Below are 21864 nucleotides of genomic sequence, written 5' to 3' on the forward strand. Positions count from 1 at the left end.
ATTGAATCTGCTACTCATCAGGATGGCCACTGTCTTGATCTTGTTTTCTCTAGACTATGCTCAGTTTCTAATTTACTTAACACTCCTTTCCCCCTCTCGGATCATCACCTTATTAGCTACGCACTCACCCCCAGTTCTTTACCCTCCCTAGTGTCAAACTCTTCCAAGCCTCCTCGTACCCGCAGGAATATCAACGCTATTGATTTTCAACAGTTTTCCACCTCTCTCCAACACCTTCTCTCCCCAATTTCTACATTCTCCTCCCCTGATCGGGCAGTACCCCATTTTCATCAAACCCTAGCAACTGCCCTGGATCAAGTGGCTCCAGCGACACTACATACTTTGCATAGAATTTGTTGCCAACCGTTGCACACTACAGTAACACGAACTCTACAAAAACTTTCTCGTAAAGCAGAACGTCACTGGCGTAAATCTTGTGCCTCTAATGATTTCATCATATATACTGATATCTACCACTCCTACAGAAATGCTCTGTTCACTGCTAAACAAGCATACTACCGATCTCTCATCTATGCTCAGGCTTCTAACCCCAAACGGCTCTTTAACACATTTAACTCTCTTCTGAATCCTCCTGCCCCAAATCCTCCAACTAACATCAGTGCACAGGATCTTGCTTCCTATTTCAAGGACACAATTGATAAGATCAGGCTTGAAATGGTATCTCCCTTGACAAGCAATCTGCTCAATTCCTTTGTAGCACCCTCTGACACTCTCTCTTCATTTGATCCCACAAATGAAGAGGAAGTTTCTACTCTCTTCTCATCTTCCTACTCTACCTCCTGTCCTCTTGATCCCATTCCCTCACAAATTGGTAGGTCCCTGTCTCCTGTGCTCATTCCCCCTCTAACTAAAATCTGTAATCTATCTCTTTCTACTGGTATTTTTCCATCTATATTCAAGCATGCAGTGATTACTCCCATTTTAAAAAAACAGAATTCTGACCCTAACTCTCTCTCAAATTACCGCCCCATCTCCCAGCTCCCATGCCCCTCCAAGCTTCTCGAGAGAATTGCCTACACACGCCTCACACACTTTCTTACAGCAAACAACCTATTGGATCCTCTTCAGTCAGGCTTTCGCTCTCAACACTCCACAGAGACTGCACTGACCAAAGTTGTCAATAATGTGATCACAGCAAAAAATAATAACCAATACTCTCTTCTAATTCTCCTGGATCTCTCTGCTGCATTTGACACTGTTGACCACTCTCTCCTCATACAAACGCTACAATCTCTAGGTCTTGAAGGCACTGTCCTATCCTGGTTCTCATCCTACCTATCTAATCGCTCTTTCAGTGTTAATTTCTCTGAATCCACCTCTGCTCCGCTTCCTTTATCAGTTGGAGTTCCACAAGGCTCAGTCCTAGGTCCTCTGCAATTCTCTATTTACACCACTTCTCTTGGAAAACTAATAAGCTCCTTTGGATTTCAGTATCATCTCTATACGGATGATACACAAATTTATCTATCCTCTCCTGATCTTTCACCATCTGTGTTGTCTCGCGTTACTGACTGTCTTTCTGCCATTTCATCTTGGATGTCTTCTCGCCAACTCAAACTCAATCTTTCAAAAACTGAATTAATAATATTCCCACCCAAAAACAGAAGCTTCCTGCCTGACATTTCTATTTCTGTCGATAACATGACCATAAATCCCACCCCGCAAGCTCGTTGCCTAGGTGTAATCCTTGATTCACAACTGTCGTTTATTCCCCACATCAACTCTATATCTAAATCATGTTACATACACCTAAAGAACATTTCCAGAATACGCACATATCTGACAGAAGACACTACAAAAACATTAATCCTTGCACTCATCATCTCCCGCGTCGACTATTGCAATTTTCTCCTTACTGGTCTTCCCAAAGTCAGACTTGAACCCCTACAATCTATTTTGCAGGCAGCGGCTAGACTGATTTTCCTTACAAACAGTTATTCCTCTGCTGAGCCACTCTGTCAGTCTCTACATTGGCTGCCTGTATTTCAACGAATCCAATATAAAATTCTTCTACTAACATACAAGGCCATCAACAAAATTGCACCGACATACATTTCCTCACTTGTCTCGAAATATCTCCCTACTTGACACCTCCGTTCTGCACAAGAGCTACGTCTCTCCTCCACTCTCATCACATACTCCCATTCTCGGTTACAGGATTTTTTCCGGGCTGCACCTACTTTGTGGAATTCCCTCCCACGCACAGTAAGACTTTCCTCTAGTCTTCAAACCTTCAAGCGTTCACTGAAAACCCACCTCTTCAGACAAGTTTATGATATTCCTCAACCATCATCTTAATTTCCCTAGATTACCCTATTACTATCCTCTACACTGCTAACGCAAGACAACAACCTTCTGACCAACATTGCAACACACATAGCCCACTCAGTACTTTTACCTTTGCAGTCTGGCTGGTCCATTGTGCAATATGATGTAGCACATGCCCTTGTGTTTCTAACTCCCATTGTCCTATAGATTGTAAGCTTTCGAGCAGGGTTCTCTTACCTCTCTGTCTGTATGTATTACCCAGTATTGTCTTATTAATGTTTGTTCCCAATTGTAAAGCGCTACGGAATTTGCTGGCGCTATATAAATAACCACATAACCCTGAGTATGCGGCAGCTCCACATAACCCTGAGTACCCCCATTACCATCAGTTATAGTTAATGGAAGTATATATTATAAAGTTCTAATGTTTGAGGCAATGATATTTATAATGTTGCCTATATGCGCAATGTTTGTATTATGAGCACATGAAAATGTTTAACTATGCACTACTGTTATTGGCACATGTTTGTCAAAGCTGTATATATTGTAACAAAAGGAGGCATTTAGTTGGCAAAATATGCAGAGAAAGCAGGGAAGTAGAGTAAAACATTTGTGCAGTAATGCACCTAGATTGAATGTAAAGACTTATGTATGAAAAGCAATAGTTTAAGTTTGGTTAAACTTACATGATTTGAAATCCTTTTTCTCAGCAAACAGACAGGGTGTGTCTGTTAGTGCAAACAGAGCCAGGGATGGGCGTTTGCTTTTAAAGAGAAGGTGGGTCACCTGTCCATCAAGCTAAGACTGGGGGAGGAGTATCAGGTATAAAAGCTTGTTTGTATCATTTGTGCACTGAGACCAACGCTGGGGAAGCTGGCTGGTCTTGAGAGAGCTGAGCTATGTCTAGCTAGCGTTTAGGGTCTCCAAGAATTGCTGTGAAATTTGTACGGTGTCAAAACATTTACCATCCTGACAATAAAACTACATAAAAAGGAAGAAGTTGTTCGCGTGTGCTTCTGCAGTAGCGGGCTCTTGCCACAATATGTACATTTTTTTTTACATTTATAATATACAGACCTTTGTGAAAACAAACACAATTTTTTATTCATATTGGTACATATGACTAAATATGTACCCTTTTCAATAAACTTTTATATGTTGAATAAAAAATTTTTGGTCACCACCCACTTTGGCCTTATCTTTGTGTGCAAAATAAAAAGTCCCCTTTAAATAGCCTCATCTTTGTCAGCCAGTCATAGCTTCTCTTGTGATGACTCACACTTATTGCCAAGGCAGACCCGTGTTCAGTATGAACAAGGTCGATCCAGAAATTTTCTGGGTCAAAAGGTGCAGTGTGAACGGGGTCTGACGAGCTGGGATGCTCGGAGATATGGCAAAAACCCGGGAGGGTTGCAGGGGTGACAATGTGAAAGTGGTATTAGCAAGATAAAGGGCAGAGTAGTAGGAGGAAAGGATGAATGTAAAGTGCATGAAGTCAGCAATGGAGTGGAATTTCCTCTATTGGTGTTCAGAGGAGCGGGAGCACTTTTAGAGTAGACAAGTAAGAGGGCAGTGCTCGGGCTGCAGTATCAAGGGCAACAGAGAGTGTGGAGTTGTAAAGAGAGACAGCACTATTGGGGCATGATAGAGAAGAAATGGGAGCGATTAAGGGTTTGAGGGAAGACGCAAAGATGATGGGGTCAATGCTGTGGATGGGACGCAGCGTGCAAGCGACTTTGGGTGGGAGATGGGGTAAAAGGGGTAAAAGGAGGGTAAAAGAAGATAGTGATCAAAGAGGAGGAACACTTATCTTTATTTCATGTCTAAAATGTGTAGATTTTAATGTTTTAATTACATTTTAATGTGTCCTCTTAGATAGTAAAAAATACATTCCATGAATATAGATGGCTAGTGCCTCTAGTCTCCTCCAACTGCTTATCCAAAAAGGCTCTGTGGGCACCAACTTAACTAGGAATGCCCCTGAAATGCACAATTCCCTTCTCTTATTACAATATTTGTCCCTGCAAAACAAAATCCTGTACTGGGGACAGAAACATGTTGCTTGCAGTCCATTCAGCGTCTCCCATCAGAAGGGACAAATTTTTTCTCTCCCATTGTCAGCTCCAAGTAAATCATGCTTTTATACTTTTAGGAATAAGTACATAAGCACAAAAATATCTGCCTTTTAACAAAGAAAAAAATGAACTTTTTTTCAGTACCTGGTATTTTTATGTGTGCGTAAATTCACATTTAAACATGCTATTTCTTCTCCATATTTCTTAGTAATGTTTACATTTTCACTCTTGTGATTTGTAATTGGTTAAAAATTAGATAAATTAGGTTTAAGAGAACAACCATTCCATTTGAGGCAAATTTATTTGAAATGTAGCCAGCTTAGCTTGGCCCATCTTCATAATTTTGACATGTCAGGTTTTTTTTTTTTTAACTATTTATTTTGAAAAATAGCATTGATATACAGACAAGAATCGTCAATCAGTACAATGCAGGAATAGAATAGAAAAAAAACAAAGGAATATGACAATGTAAAGAGAGATAATCAAATAGCAAATATCAAAAACAACCACAGATTGTCATATAGCACAAAAGTGAGTAAGCATTTGTTGTACAAATCATGACATATGTCAGTTTAAACATTATTCTTGTAAACATATTTCCATTTTTTCTATTTACACAGTAAAAGTAAATACATTATTTTCAGAACAAGTTCAGTTTTCCAATCATGTCACTTCAACCAAATTTAATATCTTGAGTTATTAAGTGACTATCTAAAATAAAAATTAGAAAAGGTTTTGTCTCTCATGATTTTTGCTTTGTTATGTGCAACAAATTAGAAAAAGTTGCTAAACTAGTTTGTTTGGTACATCAATACTACAGTATGTATGCAGTGCTCCCATAACATGTTTGATCTTAAAACTCACAAACACGATAGCGCCCTCATATGTGAAATATCCACAAAATATCCACAGTTGATATTACAATAGACAGTAATTGTGTCTTCCAATATGTCTCTTGAGAGTAAATACTACAGAATTCATAAGTGGTTTTACATTTTTTAGAATTCAAACTACAACCTGAAATTGGTTGTGCTGTTCATACACAGTAGTCTGTTTATTAAAGGGAGATCTGCCTTAAATCCTGTGAAAACGCATTTAGTGCCCCCTATATACCAAAGACCCCGGCCTGTAAAGGTTATTGCCAGCGTGTAGCCATCGCTAACACTTTTCCAAGACGGCATTAGCTCTGGGTTCCCACATAAAACAATGCTTTATTATTAAAATAAAGGATTTTTTTCTGTTTTTTTTTTTTTTAAAAAAATAAATTTTTCTTTTTGTAATTGTAAGATTTCCTTTTTTTTAATAGTAGCTGGATGAGCAAATCCAGGCTTCCAGTTCCAGTGTGCATGCCTAATCCGGCATGCCAACTCAAGCTTGCTCAGAGGGTTCCAGGACTGGTTTGGCAAGCGTTAAGACTCTTCTTGCCGCTGCCAACCAGTATCACTAGAAAGCTGAGTATCACTCAGCTTCCCTGTGATATTTTCTTAACAAATAGGTCTTAAAAATAAAATCTTGTTAACATAGGGATCTTAATAAATAGACCCATAGTCTCAACAAGTTTTATTGTAGTATAAGAATTGTAAATTCTGTAAGGAATTTGGGATTTTACAAGTATGGGAGAATTGCTTCTGTACCTTATGGAATCCACAATGGCCCGTTTACTCATACAATGTGACTTCCATCCTACTAAAGTGCAGATTAAGGTAAAAAAAATGTTTTACATTAAGTAAAAATATTAATTGTGGGCAGAGGGATTTTAAAGCTAATAGGTCCATGTAAAATAACTGCATGTGAATGTGGCAGCAGAGGAAGAACCTAAAGTAGAACTTATGTAGGCTGGCAACGAGTATAACAGTGCCAGTATTGATTCTACCATGGAGGCGCAGATAGGGTAAATCAAAGGGAAACTTGCCTATACAATGAAGAGGCAGATCATTTTTGCAGCCTTTGATTTTATTAGGGACACTCATCAACAAACACTACTTGTACCTTAGTGATATTCTTGTGAAATGTAACCTCATTCTCATGAACATTGTTTGGGTCCACATAATAGCTGCCCCTGCTGTGTGTAGGTGACAAAGCCCTGTTAATGTTGTAAAAAAAAATTAGCTATAGTTTTTTATATAAATACATTTCTATAAAAAACTTGCATTGCGTGTGTCTAATTGTTTAAGTATGGGAATATTTTCAATGGGAATTGCGGAATGTGTAGTGTGGTGTAGTGACAGTTGGGTATTAATATGCCCATTTACAATGATACAGTGTGCAACCACAGACAGGCCTTTTAGTTTATCAATCATTACAATCATTGCATTCAGTGGTGGAATGAGACATGAGAGTGCACTTTTTACATGAATATTTTAAAAATGTCAGCAATACAGCCATAGTTGTTTGGTACAATTTCTCATGGTACTGGTTGCTTCCAGAAGAAACCCACTTGGCTGGGATAAGCATCATAGACTTCCCAGGACCGGCCATGTTGCTTAGTCCTGAGCAGACAAATCATGAGAGATGAAGCTAAAATTGCGAGATCATAGGAAATTGTCACGACTGAGTATAGCGTACCTGCTATCGTTGGCACTACTCGGAGGAAGGTGCGGAGTCTAACGTGCCCCTGGTGTTCACCAGGGACCCCCGCAAGGAGGTATGGACTCAGCTGCAGGGAACGCGCAGGTCGCGGTCCTTCCATGAGTCAGATAGCGAAGCACGAGAGAAATGTCAGACAGGCCGGTTCAGCAATGGTGCGGGCAATGCAGGTACACAAGAAGAATCCGAAAGGGTGGTGAGTCAAGCCGGGTCGGTAGCGTTCTGGCAGTGAGGTACAAAAGGGAGATCCAAAAGGGTAGTCAAGGCAATCCGGGTCACGAGGGTCACAGGCAAACGGCAATAATCAGGAGGCAGGCAAAAGGAGATAGGTAATCACAGGAATACACTAGAAACGCTGGAGGACAGGAGGACCTGAAACTCTGGCACAGGAGGTGGGATCCAGAGAGGCTTAAATACTTCTGGTAGCCAATAAGCTGCAGCGCTGTCATAATACTAGCGCCGTAGTGCTGTCATAACACTAGCGCCGTAGCGCTTCCTACATGCAGCGTCCTGTTGCCTAGCAACGGGAACGCTTTCTGAACTTGTAGCCGGGCGGCCGAGCGGGGCGGAAGTGACACGTCTGGTTGCTATGCAACCAGACACGCTGAGCGGCACAGCAGGACATCCGTCCCGATCTCACAGGCGGTGCCTGACAGAAATTCAGCCACCCAAAAAATAGTTTTGTTATGGCCCACATTAATTTTTTTTCGTTATTATATTTAAAAATGTGTTTACATATACTAATATATTAATATTAGTATCAATAATACAATACTATAAGTCTCTATATTCTGTCATAGTTGCAAGCTACATTGCTGTGTTATTCTCATTATTGTTCCTCCCTGGAATGCAGTTCTTACCAAGTCCTGAGCGAAGTTATCCCAGGTATTGTTTCATACCTCCCAACTGTAGAGTGGAAGAATGCCGATTCTAAGGTTCTGAAAGATTGGAGGCAGCCTAGCACTACAACGCTCACATGCCCCAGTGAGATGTCACCACACCCCTTTCCGGAGCCTTAGCTAATGTTGTTGAAATATGCAAAAAGCAATACAACTGTTAAAAAACGTGTTACAATTCGGAAATTACCTTAGTCTGTATTTGTGCCGGCCTTCCCAGGGCGCGGAGTCTAATGGCCCTCCCGGTCTTCTCCAAGAACCGCTGCAAGGCAGGATGGGTTTTGCTGCCAGAGAACCGCAGGTCGCGGCCCCCAGGTTAGCCTACCAACGTAAGGATAAGGTTCTATGAGATGGACAGCAGGGTAACAGTAGCACACAAGATGTAAATAGTGACACACTAACCATGGTATTCAGAGAGGTATCACCGGGTTGATATGCAGGGATCTCTCCGCATCACAGCACCAGGGGTATAACAAGAGAGTAGTTGAGAAACAGGCCGGGTCGGTACACAGTAATCAGTCCAGCAGCGGTACCCGAGGAGACACTTAAGAATAGCCAGGAGACAATCCGGGTCGGTACACAGTATAATCCAAAAGAGGTGCCAGGAGAGAAGCTGCAGAGTAATCAGGAGACAAGTCGGGTAGGTACACTGTAATAAATCCAAGTCCAGGAGGTGCTAGGAACTCACAGGGAAAGGCACACGAGAGAGAAAGCCAGGTGCTGAAAACTTGTTGCTCTGACACAGATAGTGTGTCAGAGCAGAGAGAAATAGGATTTGAAACCGCCGCCGGGACTACCCGGCAGTGTGGCGCGGGTGAGTCTAACAACATGTTTCCATTACCTGGTGTGATTGGTTGGGCCAGTGCCGTGGACAGTGTGTAAGATTATAAACAAATGGGGGTAAATGTATTAACCTCCGGTTTCTTTAACCCCAGCGAGTTCGGCGTCTTCGGCGCTAAAATTTAAAGCGGCGCTGCCTTGTAAAGGTAAGTTTCCCTTTACAAGGCAGCGCCGCTTTAAATTTAAGCGCCGAAGACGCCGAACTCGCGGGGGTTGAAGAAACCGGAGGTTAATACATTTACCCCATGGTGTTAGATATGTCTGAAAGAGAATATCACCTGGTGGTGAAATAATTGTCAAGGTTAGTCATAAATAGAAATAAAAACTTCTTGATATAGACATAAATCAAGTATGTGGGCACAGTTCACCTTTTCCAAAGTTGCTCCCCCCAGAAGTACAAGTTGAGGGGAAGGAAATGGGACAGTTGCAAGCTACGCTGATGTGTTAAGCCATTTATTCTTACACACTGTAGTTCTCTTCTAACTGTCTCTGAATTGAGTAATTCCAGCAACACCATTAACTCTTGTTTGATACCATGTCCCTGAAGTATATAAAATACCCTGCCCATTCTGCAAGTTTCAAATCAACCAGAATGTACACTTGTATGGATTGTGATGCCTCGCCTGCTGTGTTTTGTCTCTTATGTTATATTTGCTATGTAGTATTGTTTTTAGATATTCATTCAATCATTATATGAGGGAACCTAGACATTACAAGAGACCTGAGGGTATAGAGAACATGAGGGAATATGTAATGGGCATGGTAAAGGAAAGTGATTTGGATGTAGGAAGAAAACAGAAGAGGACATAGGATGCAGTACACTTATTTACATAAAGAATAATCAGTCATTATATATTTTTAGTTATTCAATGTTGAACTAATACAATATTAAATTTTTGTGTATGTTTAGAACTTAAAATCTCCCACGGGATTTGAAAATACAGAGAACATCAACAACTCAGGTGCGCAGATTATTTATTTTAATAATTTTTAAATAGTTTAAAAAATGTTTGTACATACTTAATGTAGATTTTTTTAAATTTTTGTTTTAGATTGCATTGCACAAAAAGTTTCACCTGTGGCAGTTATTGAGGAAAAGGTATGTTTACATTTAAGGTGGACAGTTGATTTTATGTTTTGCTTCTAAAAACTTCAGTAAGAAAAATGGAGAGTGAATTTGTGCCTTTCTTGTAGAAACATGCAATAACATGGGCAGGACTGCTCAGATCTCAAGGAGAGCAAGTTTTTTCATCCTTAAAGATTAGAAGTAGCTAGAATTCAATTGAGTCACTACTTTCATTTGGACCCCTTTTGTGTTTTCAAGGCATTTTATGGCGTAAGCCCTTTAATATGTACTCTTACTATTAAAGTTATACAATGTAAGTTAAGTTACAATGAGCAGTATTTTAGGTGAAAAATAAAAGTAGTCTGCCATTTAATAATAGCCTTGGGCATTGAGAAACTAAAACTAAACATATAACTCCCCTAGACGAATTGTGAGATTTTCAAATCTTGTATCTTGTATCTATCTTGTATGTAAATGTCAGGCAAAAGAGACGAGGTATCAGAAGCCTCTGCCATATCTACTGGCGAAGCTTGCATGGGCAGAGGTAGAGGGGGGTCTGGAGAGGAGTTAATGTGTCATAGACCCTTTTGTTTTCTTCTGGTCTTTCTTTGAGTGGTCTCTCCTATCTTTCCCCTTTTAAAGCCACTTAACTATTTAGGTATCGCAGAATAGCTGTGGAAATTTCCACACAGGGATCTCAGCCGAAAATTGCTTCTGCCCCCAGGGGAGCATGTTAGTAGAACATATTCAAGGAATCATTCCTTACATGGCAGCGGAGCATATGAGCAAAGTCAGATGGCACAGAGAGCTCAGACTAAATGCCGTGGCGGGAATAGGCAGAGGAAGTAATGTACAGTGCAGGTGAGCACAGCGCAATTAAAATCTATACAAAGGAGAAAAATATAAAACTTGTGCAGTTTGGAGCCACCACTAGATGGCAGCGGCGTACAGGTAGATAAATGATGCACAGTGTTGAGGAACTTGACTCTGCAATGACAGCCAGGATTGACATTTTGCTGGGTTAGACAGCCAGGATAGGCACAGATACTGGATAGTATAGTTGTAGAAGGTACAAGAACCATCCCTAAGGAGAGGAGTAATAGATGGAATTAATCTCTACACTAGTTGGATCTGCTTGGGTGTGTATGTGAGGGACTGGGAGTTAGAAAAATGTCAATAAGGAAATAGAGTGGCACTTATCTGAAGATGATTGCTGGGTGGGGGCACCTGCAGCACAGTGTTCAAACTGTAACTTCCAGGAAGCAAGCTCCAAGTGTAACGGAGCAGATGGTTGGCACCCCAGAAGTAGTGTAAGGAAGGATTCTACAGGCCTGTTGGTATGGTAGAGAGGCGAAGGTCCCCCCAGTAGTGTTGTAATAAAACAAGGTACACAGGGCTAAAACTGCATAAACGTGTGGGTTTATTCTCTTTGCTTGTGGCATAAGGTTTTGCCACAGTAGCAGATAAGTAGCAGTAGTGTAAGGAAGTAATACCACAATGCCATCAACATTCAATGTTATTCTACATGTCACAAAATAAATAACATTTTAGGAATCTTGGTTCACCAATATGAAACATAAATCAACACCACATATAGGTCACTAAATAAATATATCCCACTTTAAATTTAGGCACTGTGTTTCAGTGAAATAGATTTCACTGGATAAATACTATTAGAGACAACTGATTGCTATGAGTTAATTAGACCATTGTACTAAATGCTGCGCAGCAGACAATATAGAACAATCAATTACAATCTTTTAGTGCAATTATACAGATTATACTTATCACACGTACATCAGAAGAAATGCAACAAGTATTAATCCAGCTGGATCAGGTTAGATGCTTTAAAAGAAATGACTGTAGACTAGAGTCACTTTATGATATACAGAACCTAAGGGGGTAAATTGTAGTCCACAGGTTTAAGCAAAGTTTTACCTGACAGATGAAGCTTATTTACTTGTACAAGTTGAAATCTGTAGTCAGCTCGATGCATGTGTGACTCCTGAGCTCTGTAAACAACAGCAATTCTGCAGAATAAACGATTTCTAGTATAAAGGACTTAGTATCCACCTAGCAATCAGTCTAACGAAATAAGCAGCTCTCTCCAAGCAACTGTATCATCATCAACATTTATTTATATAGCACCAGCTGATTCCGTAGCGCTTTACAATTGGGAACAAACAGTAATAAAACAATACTGGATAATACATACATATAGGTAAGTGGGCCCTGCTCGTAAGCTTACAATCTATGGGGTAATGGTTTGATACACAAGGGTAAGTGCTACATCACGTTGAATATTTGTCCAGCTAGAAAAGTCACAAAGTATTTAGTGGGCTTTATGCTCAGTCAAACATCTATGTTGGTCAGAGGGTTGTTGTCTTGTGTGAGCTGTGTAGAGGGTGGTAATAGGGTTACCTAGATATTAAGAGTGTGGTTGAGGAATATTATAAGCTTGTCTGAAGAGGTGGGTTTTCAGAAAACGGTTGAAGGTTTGAAGACTAGAGTCTTGTGGTGCGAGGGAGTGAATTCCATAAAGTGGGTGCAGCCCGAAAAAAGTCCTGTAACCGAGAATGGAAGGAAATGATGAGAGTGGAAGAGAAGCAGATCTTTTGCAGAACGGAGGTGTTGAGTTAGGAGATATTTTGATACAAGTGAGGAAATGTATGTTGGTGCAATTTGTTTGATGGCTTTGTATGTTAGTAGAAGAATTTTATATTGGATTTGTTGAAAAACAGGCAACCAATGAGTGACTCAGCAGAGGAAAAACGACTTGCAAGGAAAATCAATTTAGCCGCTGCATGCAAAATAGATTGTAGGAGAGTCTGTTTCGGGGAAGACCAGTAAGGATGGAATTGCAATAGTCAATGCGGGAGATGATGAGTGCATAAATAAACGTTTTTGCAGTGTCTTGTGTGAGATATGTACGTATTCTGAAAATGTTTTTTTAGATTTATGCAGCATGATGTAAATATAAAGTTGATGTGTATTTGTAGTTGATTTAACTGTAGAGTTAAACAACTTGCAATTCTCTCATCAGCAACCAGTTTCACAACAGAATCAAACTTCTTATGCAATATAGACAAACTTTTGTGGTAAATGATTGCTTTCTGTGTCCCAGTCAGCTTGCAGATAACTTTAAATGCATCAGATTTGGCTGGAACAAACTCTTACTTTAGACAGTGCTATAACACCTCTCCATAGCAATATTACAGTTCTGGTCAGAGGGTTTAAGAACACAGTTTGATGTCTCACTTAAATAACTGGATCATAGCAAAGCAAAGTAAACTTATCTGTCTTCATATGAGTCCTGCTGACATCTCATGGGCAGTGGTAAGTTAGGTCTTTTCCTGTACTGCAAAGGTGCTTCTTTTTGGGCTGGCTGCAAACATCCCTTAGGACATCAATTCAGCCATATTATTCATTGCCTCTTTGTAGAAAGATCCTGCACTAGCTCAGCCAGCAGTCACACACACATCATTTCTCACACTAGCCTGTCTGTTTTTGGATCCTCCCCTTTTCCCCAAGAATCTCCTGGAACCTTCTAGCTCATTCACTGCAGTTTGCCCATCCCAAAATTGCAGATGCAATTTGCATTTAACTTTCCAGTGGAACTCTGGGGAACTGTAGTTCTCTGAATCAGAGCCGTAGCTTAGAATTCTAGCGCCTGGGGTGAGAAAGACAAATGCCGCCCCCCTAGCCCTCAATTTTAACCAAATGTACCTAAAATATTCCTAAATTGCACCCCCCTTCAGCGTTGCGCCCTGGGCGGTCGCCCCTGTCGCACAACCCTAGTTACGGCCTGTGAGGAAACGGGTTGCTACTGGACTCAGAACTTTGTATGCATCACCCGTTTCTCACAGTTTAATGTACTTTTTAATCCTTGGCCCAGTCTAAGTATATACACCAGAGCATCGGTGTATTATTATTTCATGTTATTAGGTACATTTTGCCCTTGCTATTACCTGTGATATTGTATGTAGTATAAATATAAAGAATATTGCCATACTGTGTGAAAATAACATAACAGCAGCAGTCATTTTGCTTGTTAGCTAATGTAATTACCATTTGTCTCCAATGTCCATTGTTATGAGGGGCAGCTGAAATTTGGTTTGTAATCAGAACAATGTCTGAGTTAACTAGTTGGCAGACCATGGTAATTAGCTAGGTCAACAGGTAACCTGAAAGGTAATGAGGTTAGAACTTGTAAATGATATGCAATGTGCCTCCACAGTAATATATTGGTTGAAATAGCATGGGGAAATGTATCAATATGTATCAATATAAATGTAATTGTATCAAAAGGTATCACAGAGTTATATTGTGTAACACTGCTGATATAATGTGTCAAAAGTCTTATTGTTCCATGTAAGCGTGCAGTGTCATTCCTTGATGTACTATTGTAACCCCATGTGTAGTGTATCCAGCCAAAACAGCTAATTGAGTCAAGCCATTCTATTGTATAATCAACATAACAGGGACAGTATGTCTAGCAGTTAAAGTGTTGACTGGGAGACCCCTTCTGTAAAGGGGAGGTTTGAGACATTTGACCCTACTTCCTGTGTATACAGAAAATAATATAGGGAGAGGAGAATGCCAGGGGAGCGATTCTAGTTAGGAGGATCCTGGTGTACAAGACATCAGCGAAAAGGACTCTGGGCCAGGCATCGTGGTGCCGCTGGAGGAAACCCTACCAGGACAGGGGCGGTGTGAGCCAGTATGCCAGTTTGGGGAACACCCTAACTGCTTTGCTAATCGGTAGTGGTAATATTGCAGGAGGTTAAGACCCTGAAAGAGACAGAGATTATTACTTTGGAGTGCTGACTGCAAGAGGCTGCTGGAGGATACATGCTACCATTTACCCTGTATCTTGTGAACGTCTTGTGGTGTTGTGCTGTCATAATAAAGTCTTATTTTGGATATATTCTGGTCTACCCGAGTGAGTTGAATCCCACAGAGGGTAACTGCCATCCCAGCTAAGGCTGCTATCCTCACACGGCCCTGCTCTGAATGAGTGCATACAGTAATATATCTGTTATTTGCAGGGTATTACACAAGCAGGGAAGGTGTAGGCAGCTGTGAAACTGTAGTGGTCTCAAGACAGACAGACAGGTAGTACTGCATTGCTGGCGTTTAATATCGACGTCTTCTGAAACTGTCATATACGTGAAAGGTGCCTAAGGCAAACCAGGTCTTGATCCACTGTTTCCAGCTAGTTTGCTTGTCATATCACTGCTGGGAGGACCTCCTCCTAGCAGAAGCCAATATGTAGGGGCTGGCCAAGATTCATGCAGGGCAGAGGCAAGATGGGGCCCGAGAATGCCCCTCCATGGCGGTAAGTTCCCCCCTGGCCAACAGGCATTTTGAGAGATATACAGTTGTGGCCACAGTGTGTTATTGTTCCTAGAGTCTGGAAGGACCTGCGGAGAATACAGCATTTCCAGAGGGTAGATGTGCGGCTACAATCCTCAGAGGAACCCCGAACTTGGTGTCATGGGGGACCATGATGTTGTAGGGTCCACCAGGCAACTTGACTACTGTGGTGTGGAGTGTGAGGGAAGAAAACGGGCTCAATAAGTGGGGAAGAGAGCAGGAGCTCTAGGGTCCAACATCCATTAAGTTTGGCTGCCAGGCCACGCCCCTGTAACAAACATGACTTTATAAAGAGATTGTAACATAGTATAATGAGTATAAACAGTGGTGGGAAACAGGGGGCACACAGGCTGCCAGTGACCCGCCAAACCTTCACTTACGACCCCTAAACTGCTACTGACAGCTGTCAAAGTGCCTGTTTCACCCTTTTTGAGTTTCCTTCCACTGCCCAACCTGGTGCCTCACTTCCTGGCTGGGTGTTGGGGCTCATTTCAGTAAATTATCCCTTTAAGAGCGGCTCTGAAGCAAGACTTTCAATCAAGAGACAGGAGACAAGACAGGCTGAGCTACAGACCAGGTGCAGGAGAATTACGTCGCTGGAGTTGCTAATGCATTGACGGCTTCATATTGGAGGAGGCATGTCTATGCACATCATAAAAGAAGGAAAGAGGCTGATTTGAAGAGGACGATCCTAGAGAAAGGCAGAGAGGAAATGTTATTATTGAAGCATTAGCGAGTGAGACATTCAGAGAAACAATGAGATATAAGAGATAGCTTTAGTGCATTATTTGGCCTATTGTTTGCAGGGCCCCTAACAAGAGAGGTACATTTTATATCACAAAAGCTGAATTCAGATATGTCTTCATGAACCATTTTATCCATTTTATTTTATAACTTACTGCTCTACTCCAGTTTTCCCCACTCATTTCCCAACAGAATTACATAATTGATAAATTGTGGGTTTTTTCTAATCTAAAATGACTTTTTTCATCCAGAGCTTATTTAATTGGGAATTAAGTAGGAAAATGGTAAAACAAGCTATAGGGAGAAATGGTTATATTGGCAGGCATGAGAATGTACTAGGTTATCTCAAGAAGGAGAAGAGAGATGTGTCAATATCAAGCCAATATGTCAATGTTAGCTTTTAATTTATCAAAACAATTATTATAGATTATAGTACATGATGTCATGTACCATGATTAAATATAATGTGGACTATCTAGATCACAGATGGACAACAAGCGGTCCATGGCTGTCAGCGACCGTCCCTGAATTCACCTGTGGCATCCCAGACATCTGCTCCCAATCTTATTCTCTGCTTTGTTATAAAGTGGACAATAAGGCAGAACAGTGGGTAGCTGATTTCTGCATCACAGGGCCTCATCTACATATTGTAGAAAAGATAAAGAGGGAATATTATTGCTAGGAAAAGGTAAACCACATATGCCTTCTAATGTAATGTAATGTGAATCAAAGTAACATGAATGGGGTTTTAAAATCAGTGCTAGGTTATGTATGCATTCTCGCCCACTCGTTAGAGTCACAAATTAGATGACCACAGGACATTTTCCAGTTTTACCAGATAGCCACACTGGTAGGGAATGTTCTTTTCTTGTAAGAGCTGCGTAATTGGTATACATTGCTTGCAGTGATGTAAATTATCTGCTAATAAATCGGCAAATACTGTAAGTTCAGCTTCAGAATCTAGACCTAGATTATAGAGTCTCTAAAGGCCTGATGCAATGCATTTTGGTTTGAGCAGGTTGTGTGCCCTGCCAGGTTGCATCTCCTGTGGCAGCAAAGTTTTAGCCATGGAATTGATATAGCCAGCCAAGTTGCGGAGACAAACCCTTATTCTGACATTATTTCAACTGTTTCAGTCTTCAGTGTCAACTGACATGTGAACGAAGCATTTCTATCTTCTATCTGGCTTACTCACATCATAGGATGCTTTATTTCTTTTTCCACAATCAACTCTGCATAGCCAGCCTCTATCACCTCGGTTGTCCCTATTACAGCCATTAAAACTATCTGCATGTTGACTATTGTACCTTTAAAGTCTTCACGAATAGCTGGCTGTAACTCGTGTAACAACGCTCTGACTTCTGGTTTTGGTTCTGGTCCAGGTAAGGGTGAAGCTAGAGTAGAGTCAGTATTGCCTTCCCAGAATAATTCGTCCTTCCCTGTCCTGAGAACTGGTTGATTTGTGTTTATCTCCTTAGTAGCAACTGGCATATGTGGAAAAAGAGTTGGTTTGAGTCATTTTGGCGATTTTAATGGAAATAAGCTTCTGTGCGACCATTCATTTTGCTTGCAACGTCCCCGTTAAAACATCTTTTGTTTATATATGTCAGTGTTTTCCCCAGCACCTATTTCCCGGGTGCTTCACCTGGCTGTTTTTACTTACCACCCAGCTCTTGGAGTCCAACAGAGTCCTATTATAATAGAATAAACTGTTGTTTCTCCTATTAGAACAGGACGTATGTGAGCATTACAGCCAGCAGTGTGTGTTAGACCACTGACCACCAGTCTGACCAGTCCTGGCACATGTGGGCAATAATCTTGCTGCCCCCACCCGGCTACTTCTTAATGCCTGGCTTTCAAAATTTTCTGGGGAGCACGCTGTATGTTCTTTATTTGTTGTACAAAATTCACAAATAAAAAAATATTTTATCACAAAACTGTTTGCTTACATGTTTCTTTATATAATATTTATATTAAAAACAGCAGTATCATAACCAGTGCATTTTTAAACAAAAATAAACTAAAGGGATATCTTTGATAAGGGAGGGGAGGGGTACTATGTCTATTATTATTATTATTATTATTAATATTATTATTTGTGAGGAAACCACCCTTAGCTGGGACTGCCCGAGGGATTCAACTTGCTCGGGCAGACAGAATATATCCAAAATAAGGCTTTGTTATGACATCACAACTCCATAGGACATTCACAAGTTACGGGGTAAATGGTGGTGTGTACCTTTCAGCAGCCTCTTGCAGTATACACACATAAGTAACAATCTCAGTATCCTCTCGCAGTATTACAGCTACCATTTAGCTAGACAGTTTCTATTTTGTCCAGCCTGGGATACTGGCTCACACAAACCCTGTCCTGGTAGGGTTTAATCCGGCGACACCACTATGCCTGACTCAGAGTCCTTTTGCTGGTGCTACCTACACTAGGATCCTCCAAGATAGAATAAATCCATTAAAATACTGCTCTCCTTATATTCTTGGCTGTTTACACAGGGAATAGGTCAAGATGTCCCAATTTACTCTCTCTTAGCAGGGGTCTATCAGTGTACATTTAAATTATTTAGCTGTTAGACATAATGGCGTGATTCATTTAGGAAAGCAAATAAAAAAAAATTAGTAACTTTTCACCTGGGCAAAACCATGTTGCATTTCAGGGGGAGGTAAATTTAAAATGTGGGGACAGATTTATAGTTGGGGTAGGGCATGTCCTAGATTTACTTTAAATTTGAGTGTGCAAATAAAGCTATCAAGTATTTGTGCGCTACATGAAACAACAGCCAGTACTTATGTGCAAAATAATAAACTAATTTTCACTCCTTGCATCGTAACATGGTTTTGTCCATGAGAAAACGCAATTTTTTTGCCTTACTTTTCTTAATGAATCAGGCACAATTTCTTTGTTATCTTGATTATACAATGTAATGGTTTGCCCGATTTAACCATTTGGCTAGATAGAACTATCATAGGGTTATAATATTACATCAGGGAATTATACCTCACATTTGTGTGAAACATTAAGACATTTGTATCTGCATAGTTACTCAATCTAAGTCTGTGATACATTTTGAGACAATAATATTTATATTGATACATGTTAATAGATTTTCCAATGCTATTTCACCCAGTATAGTACCGTGGCGACACATTGCACATTATCCAGTAGTTATAACCTAATTACCTCCTAGATTACATGTTGATCTAGGTAACTATCTTAGCCTGCCAGCTAGCTATCTTAACAGTCATTTAGACATTTGTTGCTAACAGCCCAGATCTGTGCCACACCTCATAAAAATGGACAAATGGTAATTACCTTAGCTAAAACAACTACCTCACCTAACACAACTTTCCATCCTGTCATGCAATATGGCTTCTGTTGTTCTGCTGTTTTCACACAATATGGCAACAGTGTTTATATTTCCAATACATACAATATGGCAGGTAATAACAAGGGCCAAATGTACCTTACATTAAATAACAATACACATAATACACTGATCAACAAATAAAGACTCCTTGCTCCAGGCTTCTTAATCTGTTTTATTTTCAGCATTAAACGGCTTATCACAAACATAAAGGTTCCACGGCTTCCTAACAAGCTAAGTCCACAACCCCTCACTATTGTCCAGCTACTTGTCAGCATCGGAAGCCCCACCCACCAGTTCCCACACTCCTTTTATACACACACACACACACACAGCAATCACACACATGTCATGCACCTGTGTATGTGCTCCTTTCTCCAGCTACCAGCAGTTTCATTAACTATGGCTGTACCTTTCCCTGCTGGATACGGCCTATTGTGGTTTGTCACACTCCGCTCCACAGGTATCTCCACCTGAGCCTCAAAGTACTGATTTTCATATTAAACCTTCTCGGTACAGGCTGTCAGCCACGCTTGACATCTCTAATTACTCACCTGTGGTTTTAGTCATTCTACTATTGGCCAGTCCTCCTTTATATGGCTCCTCCTTTCATCTGTCCTTTGCTGGTTCTTCAAGTCTACACCTGGCCTGGTTCAGCTGCCTGTTCCCGTTGGTTGCTAGTCTGTTTATTCGTTCCATTCATCTGTGATCAACGCCCGCTAAGCTACTCTGCATCCACCACTGACTGCTGCTACTCCTTCCACATCTTCGTGGTAAAGCCGTGGATCATCATTGCTGCATATTCGGAGTTCGCTGATCCCTGCTCATCTGTTCCATTCACCTGTGGTAATTGCTGTGATCAACACCGGCTAAGCTACTCTGCATACATCTCTGACTGCTGCTACTCCTTCCACATCTCTGTGGTAAAGCCGTGGGTCATCATTGCTGCATATTCGGAGTTCGCTGATCCCTGGTCATCTGTTCCACTCACCTGTGGTAATTGCTGTGATCAACGTCCGCTAATCTACTTTGCATACATCGCTGACTGCTGCTACTCCTTCCACATCTTCATGGTAAAGTCGTGGGTCATCGTTGCTCTGTTCATCTGCTCCATGTCATCTGTGCTGTTGCTGTGGTCTACACTTGCTGCTTCTCCTATATGTATCACTGCTTACTGCTGAATTGGTCTACACTCTTGTGGTAAGCCATGGCTCATCTTGCAGTATTTCTGATTCCACTGATTTCTGCTATCAACACCCGCTAGCTACTCTGCATGGATTGCTGACCATTGCTGACTTGTTCCATATCTCATCATCATCATCATCATTTATTTATATAGCGCCAACATATTTTGTAGCGCTTTACAATTGGGGACAAACATAATAAACTAATAAACAAACTAGGTAAAACAGACAAGGAGGTGAGAAGGCCCTGCTCGCAAGCTTACAATCTATGGGACAATGGGAGATTGACACATGAGGTTAAGTCTACATTTTGCATTTTGGCCCAGCCAGGCTGCAAAGGTAAAAGTGACTCATAGGCTAAATGATCCTGTCACACAACAATGTTGGTCAGGGGGTAGTTGTCTTGTGTGAAATTGTGTAATAGGCTAAGGTAGTGAGGTTAAGAGGGTGGTTGAGGAATATTATAAGCTTGTCTGAAGAGGTAGGTTCTCAGAGAACGCTTGAAGGTTTGTAGACCAGAGGACAGTCTTATTGTGCAAGGGAGAGAATTCCATAGATTGGGTGCAGCCCGAAAAAAGTCCTGTAACCGGGAATGGGAGGATGTAATGAGGGTGGATGAGAGACGCAGATCTTGTGTAGAACGGAATTGCCAAGTTGGGAGATATTTTGAGACAAGAGAGGAGATGTATGTTGGTGCAGCTTTGTTGATGGCCTTGTAGGTTAGTAAAAGTATTTTTTATTGGATTCGGTAGAAAACAGGCAGCCAGTGTAGAGAAATACAGAGTGATTCAACAGAGGAATAATGATTTGCAAGGAAAATCAGTTTAGCCGCAGCGTGCAAAATAGATTGTAGGGGTTTGAGTCTGTTTTTGGGAAGACCAGTAAGGAGGGAATTGCAATAGTCAATGCGGGAGATGATAAGTGCATGCATTAAGGTTTTTGCAGTGTCTTGCGTGAGATATGTGCGAATTCTGGAAATGTTCTTTAGATGTATTTAGTATGATTTAGATATAGAGTCAATGTGGGGAACAAAGTATAGGTGTGAGTCAAGGATTAACCTAGGCAGCGAGCTTCTGGGGTGGGATTTATGGTCATGTTATCAACAGAGATAGAAATGTCAGGTATGCTCTTGTTGGTGGGTGGGAATATTATTAACTCTGTTTTAGAAAGATTAGGTTTGTGTTGGCGAGAGGACATCCAAGATGATATGGCAGAAAGACAGTATCAGACGCCGTCCCCGCGCCTCCTCGCTAAGCAAGGACGGATGTCTGCTTTCGTCTGAGCGCCCCGTTGCTAAGCAAAGGGGACGCTTCTTCCGGCGGCGTGGTGCGCATGCGCGCCCGTCGCCATAGCAACAGGACGCGCTGTTGAACTTCCTGTCGGCGGTCAGCGCATCTAACCGCCGAACCACTGCCCACCAATGAGGGATGG

The 21864-nt window shown here is 41.2% G+C and overlaps 1 protein-coding gene across 1 annotated transcript in view; it reads left to right on the top strand.

Annotated features, from left to right (window-relative positions):
- The window catches only part of LOC142139944 (synaptonemal complex protein 1-like), a 101728-nt gene that overhangs the window by 7179 nt on the left and 72685 nt on the right, over nucleotides 1–21864 (top strand). The window contains exons 3-4 of the mRNA XM_075197811.1: nucleotides 9597–9648; nucleotides 9739–9785. Coding sequence (XP_075053912.1) covers nucleotides 9597–9648; nucleotides 9739–9785 — 99 coding nt within the window. The remainder of the gene's footprint in view (nucleotides 1–9596; nucleotides 9649–9738; nucleotides 9786–21864) is intronic.

This window comes from Mixophyes fleayi, chromosome 2 (assembly GCF_038048845.1).
Source record: "Mixophyes fleayi isolate aMixFle1 chromosome 2, aMixFle1.hap1, whole genome shotgun sequence".
Classification (NCBI taxonomy): domain Eukaryota; kingdom Metazoa; phylum Chordata; class Amphibia; order Anura; family Limnodynastidae; genus Mixophyes; species Mixophyes fleayi.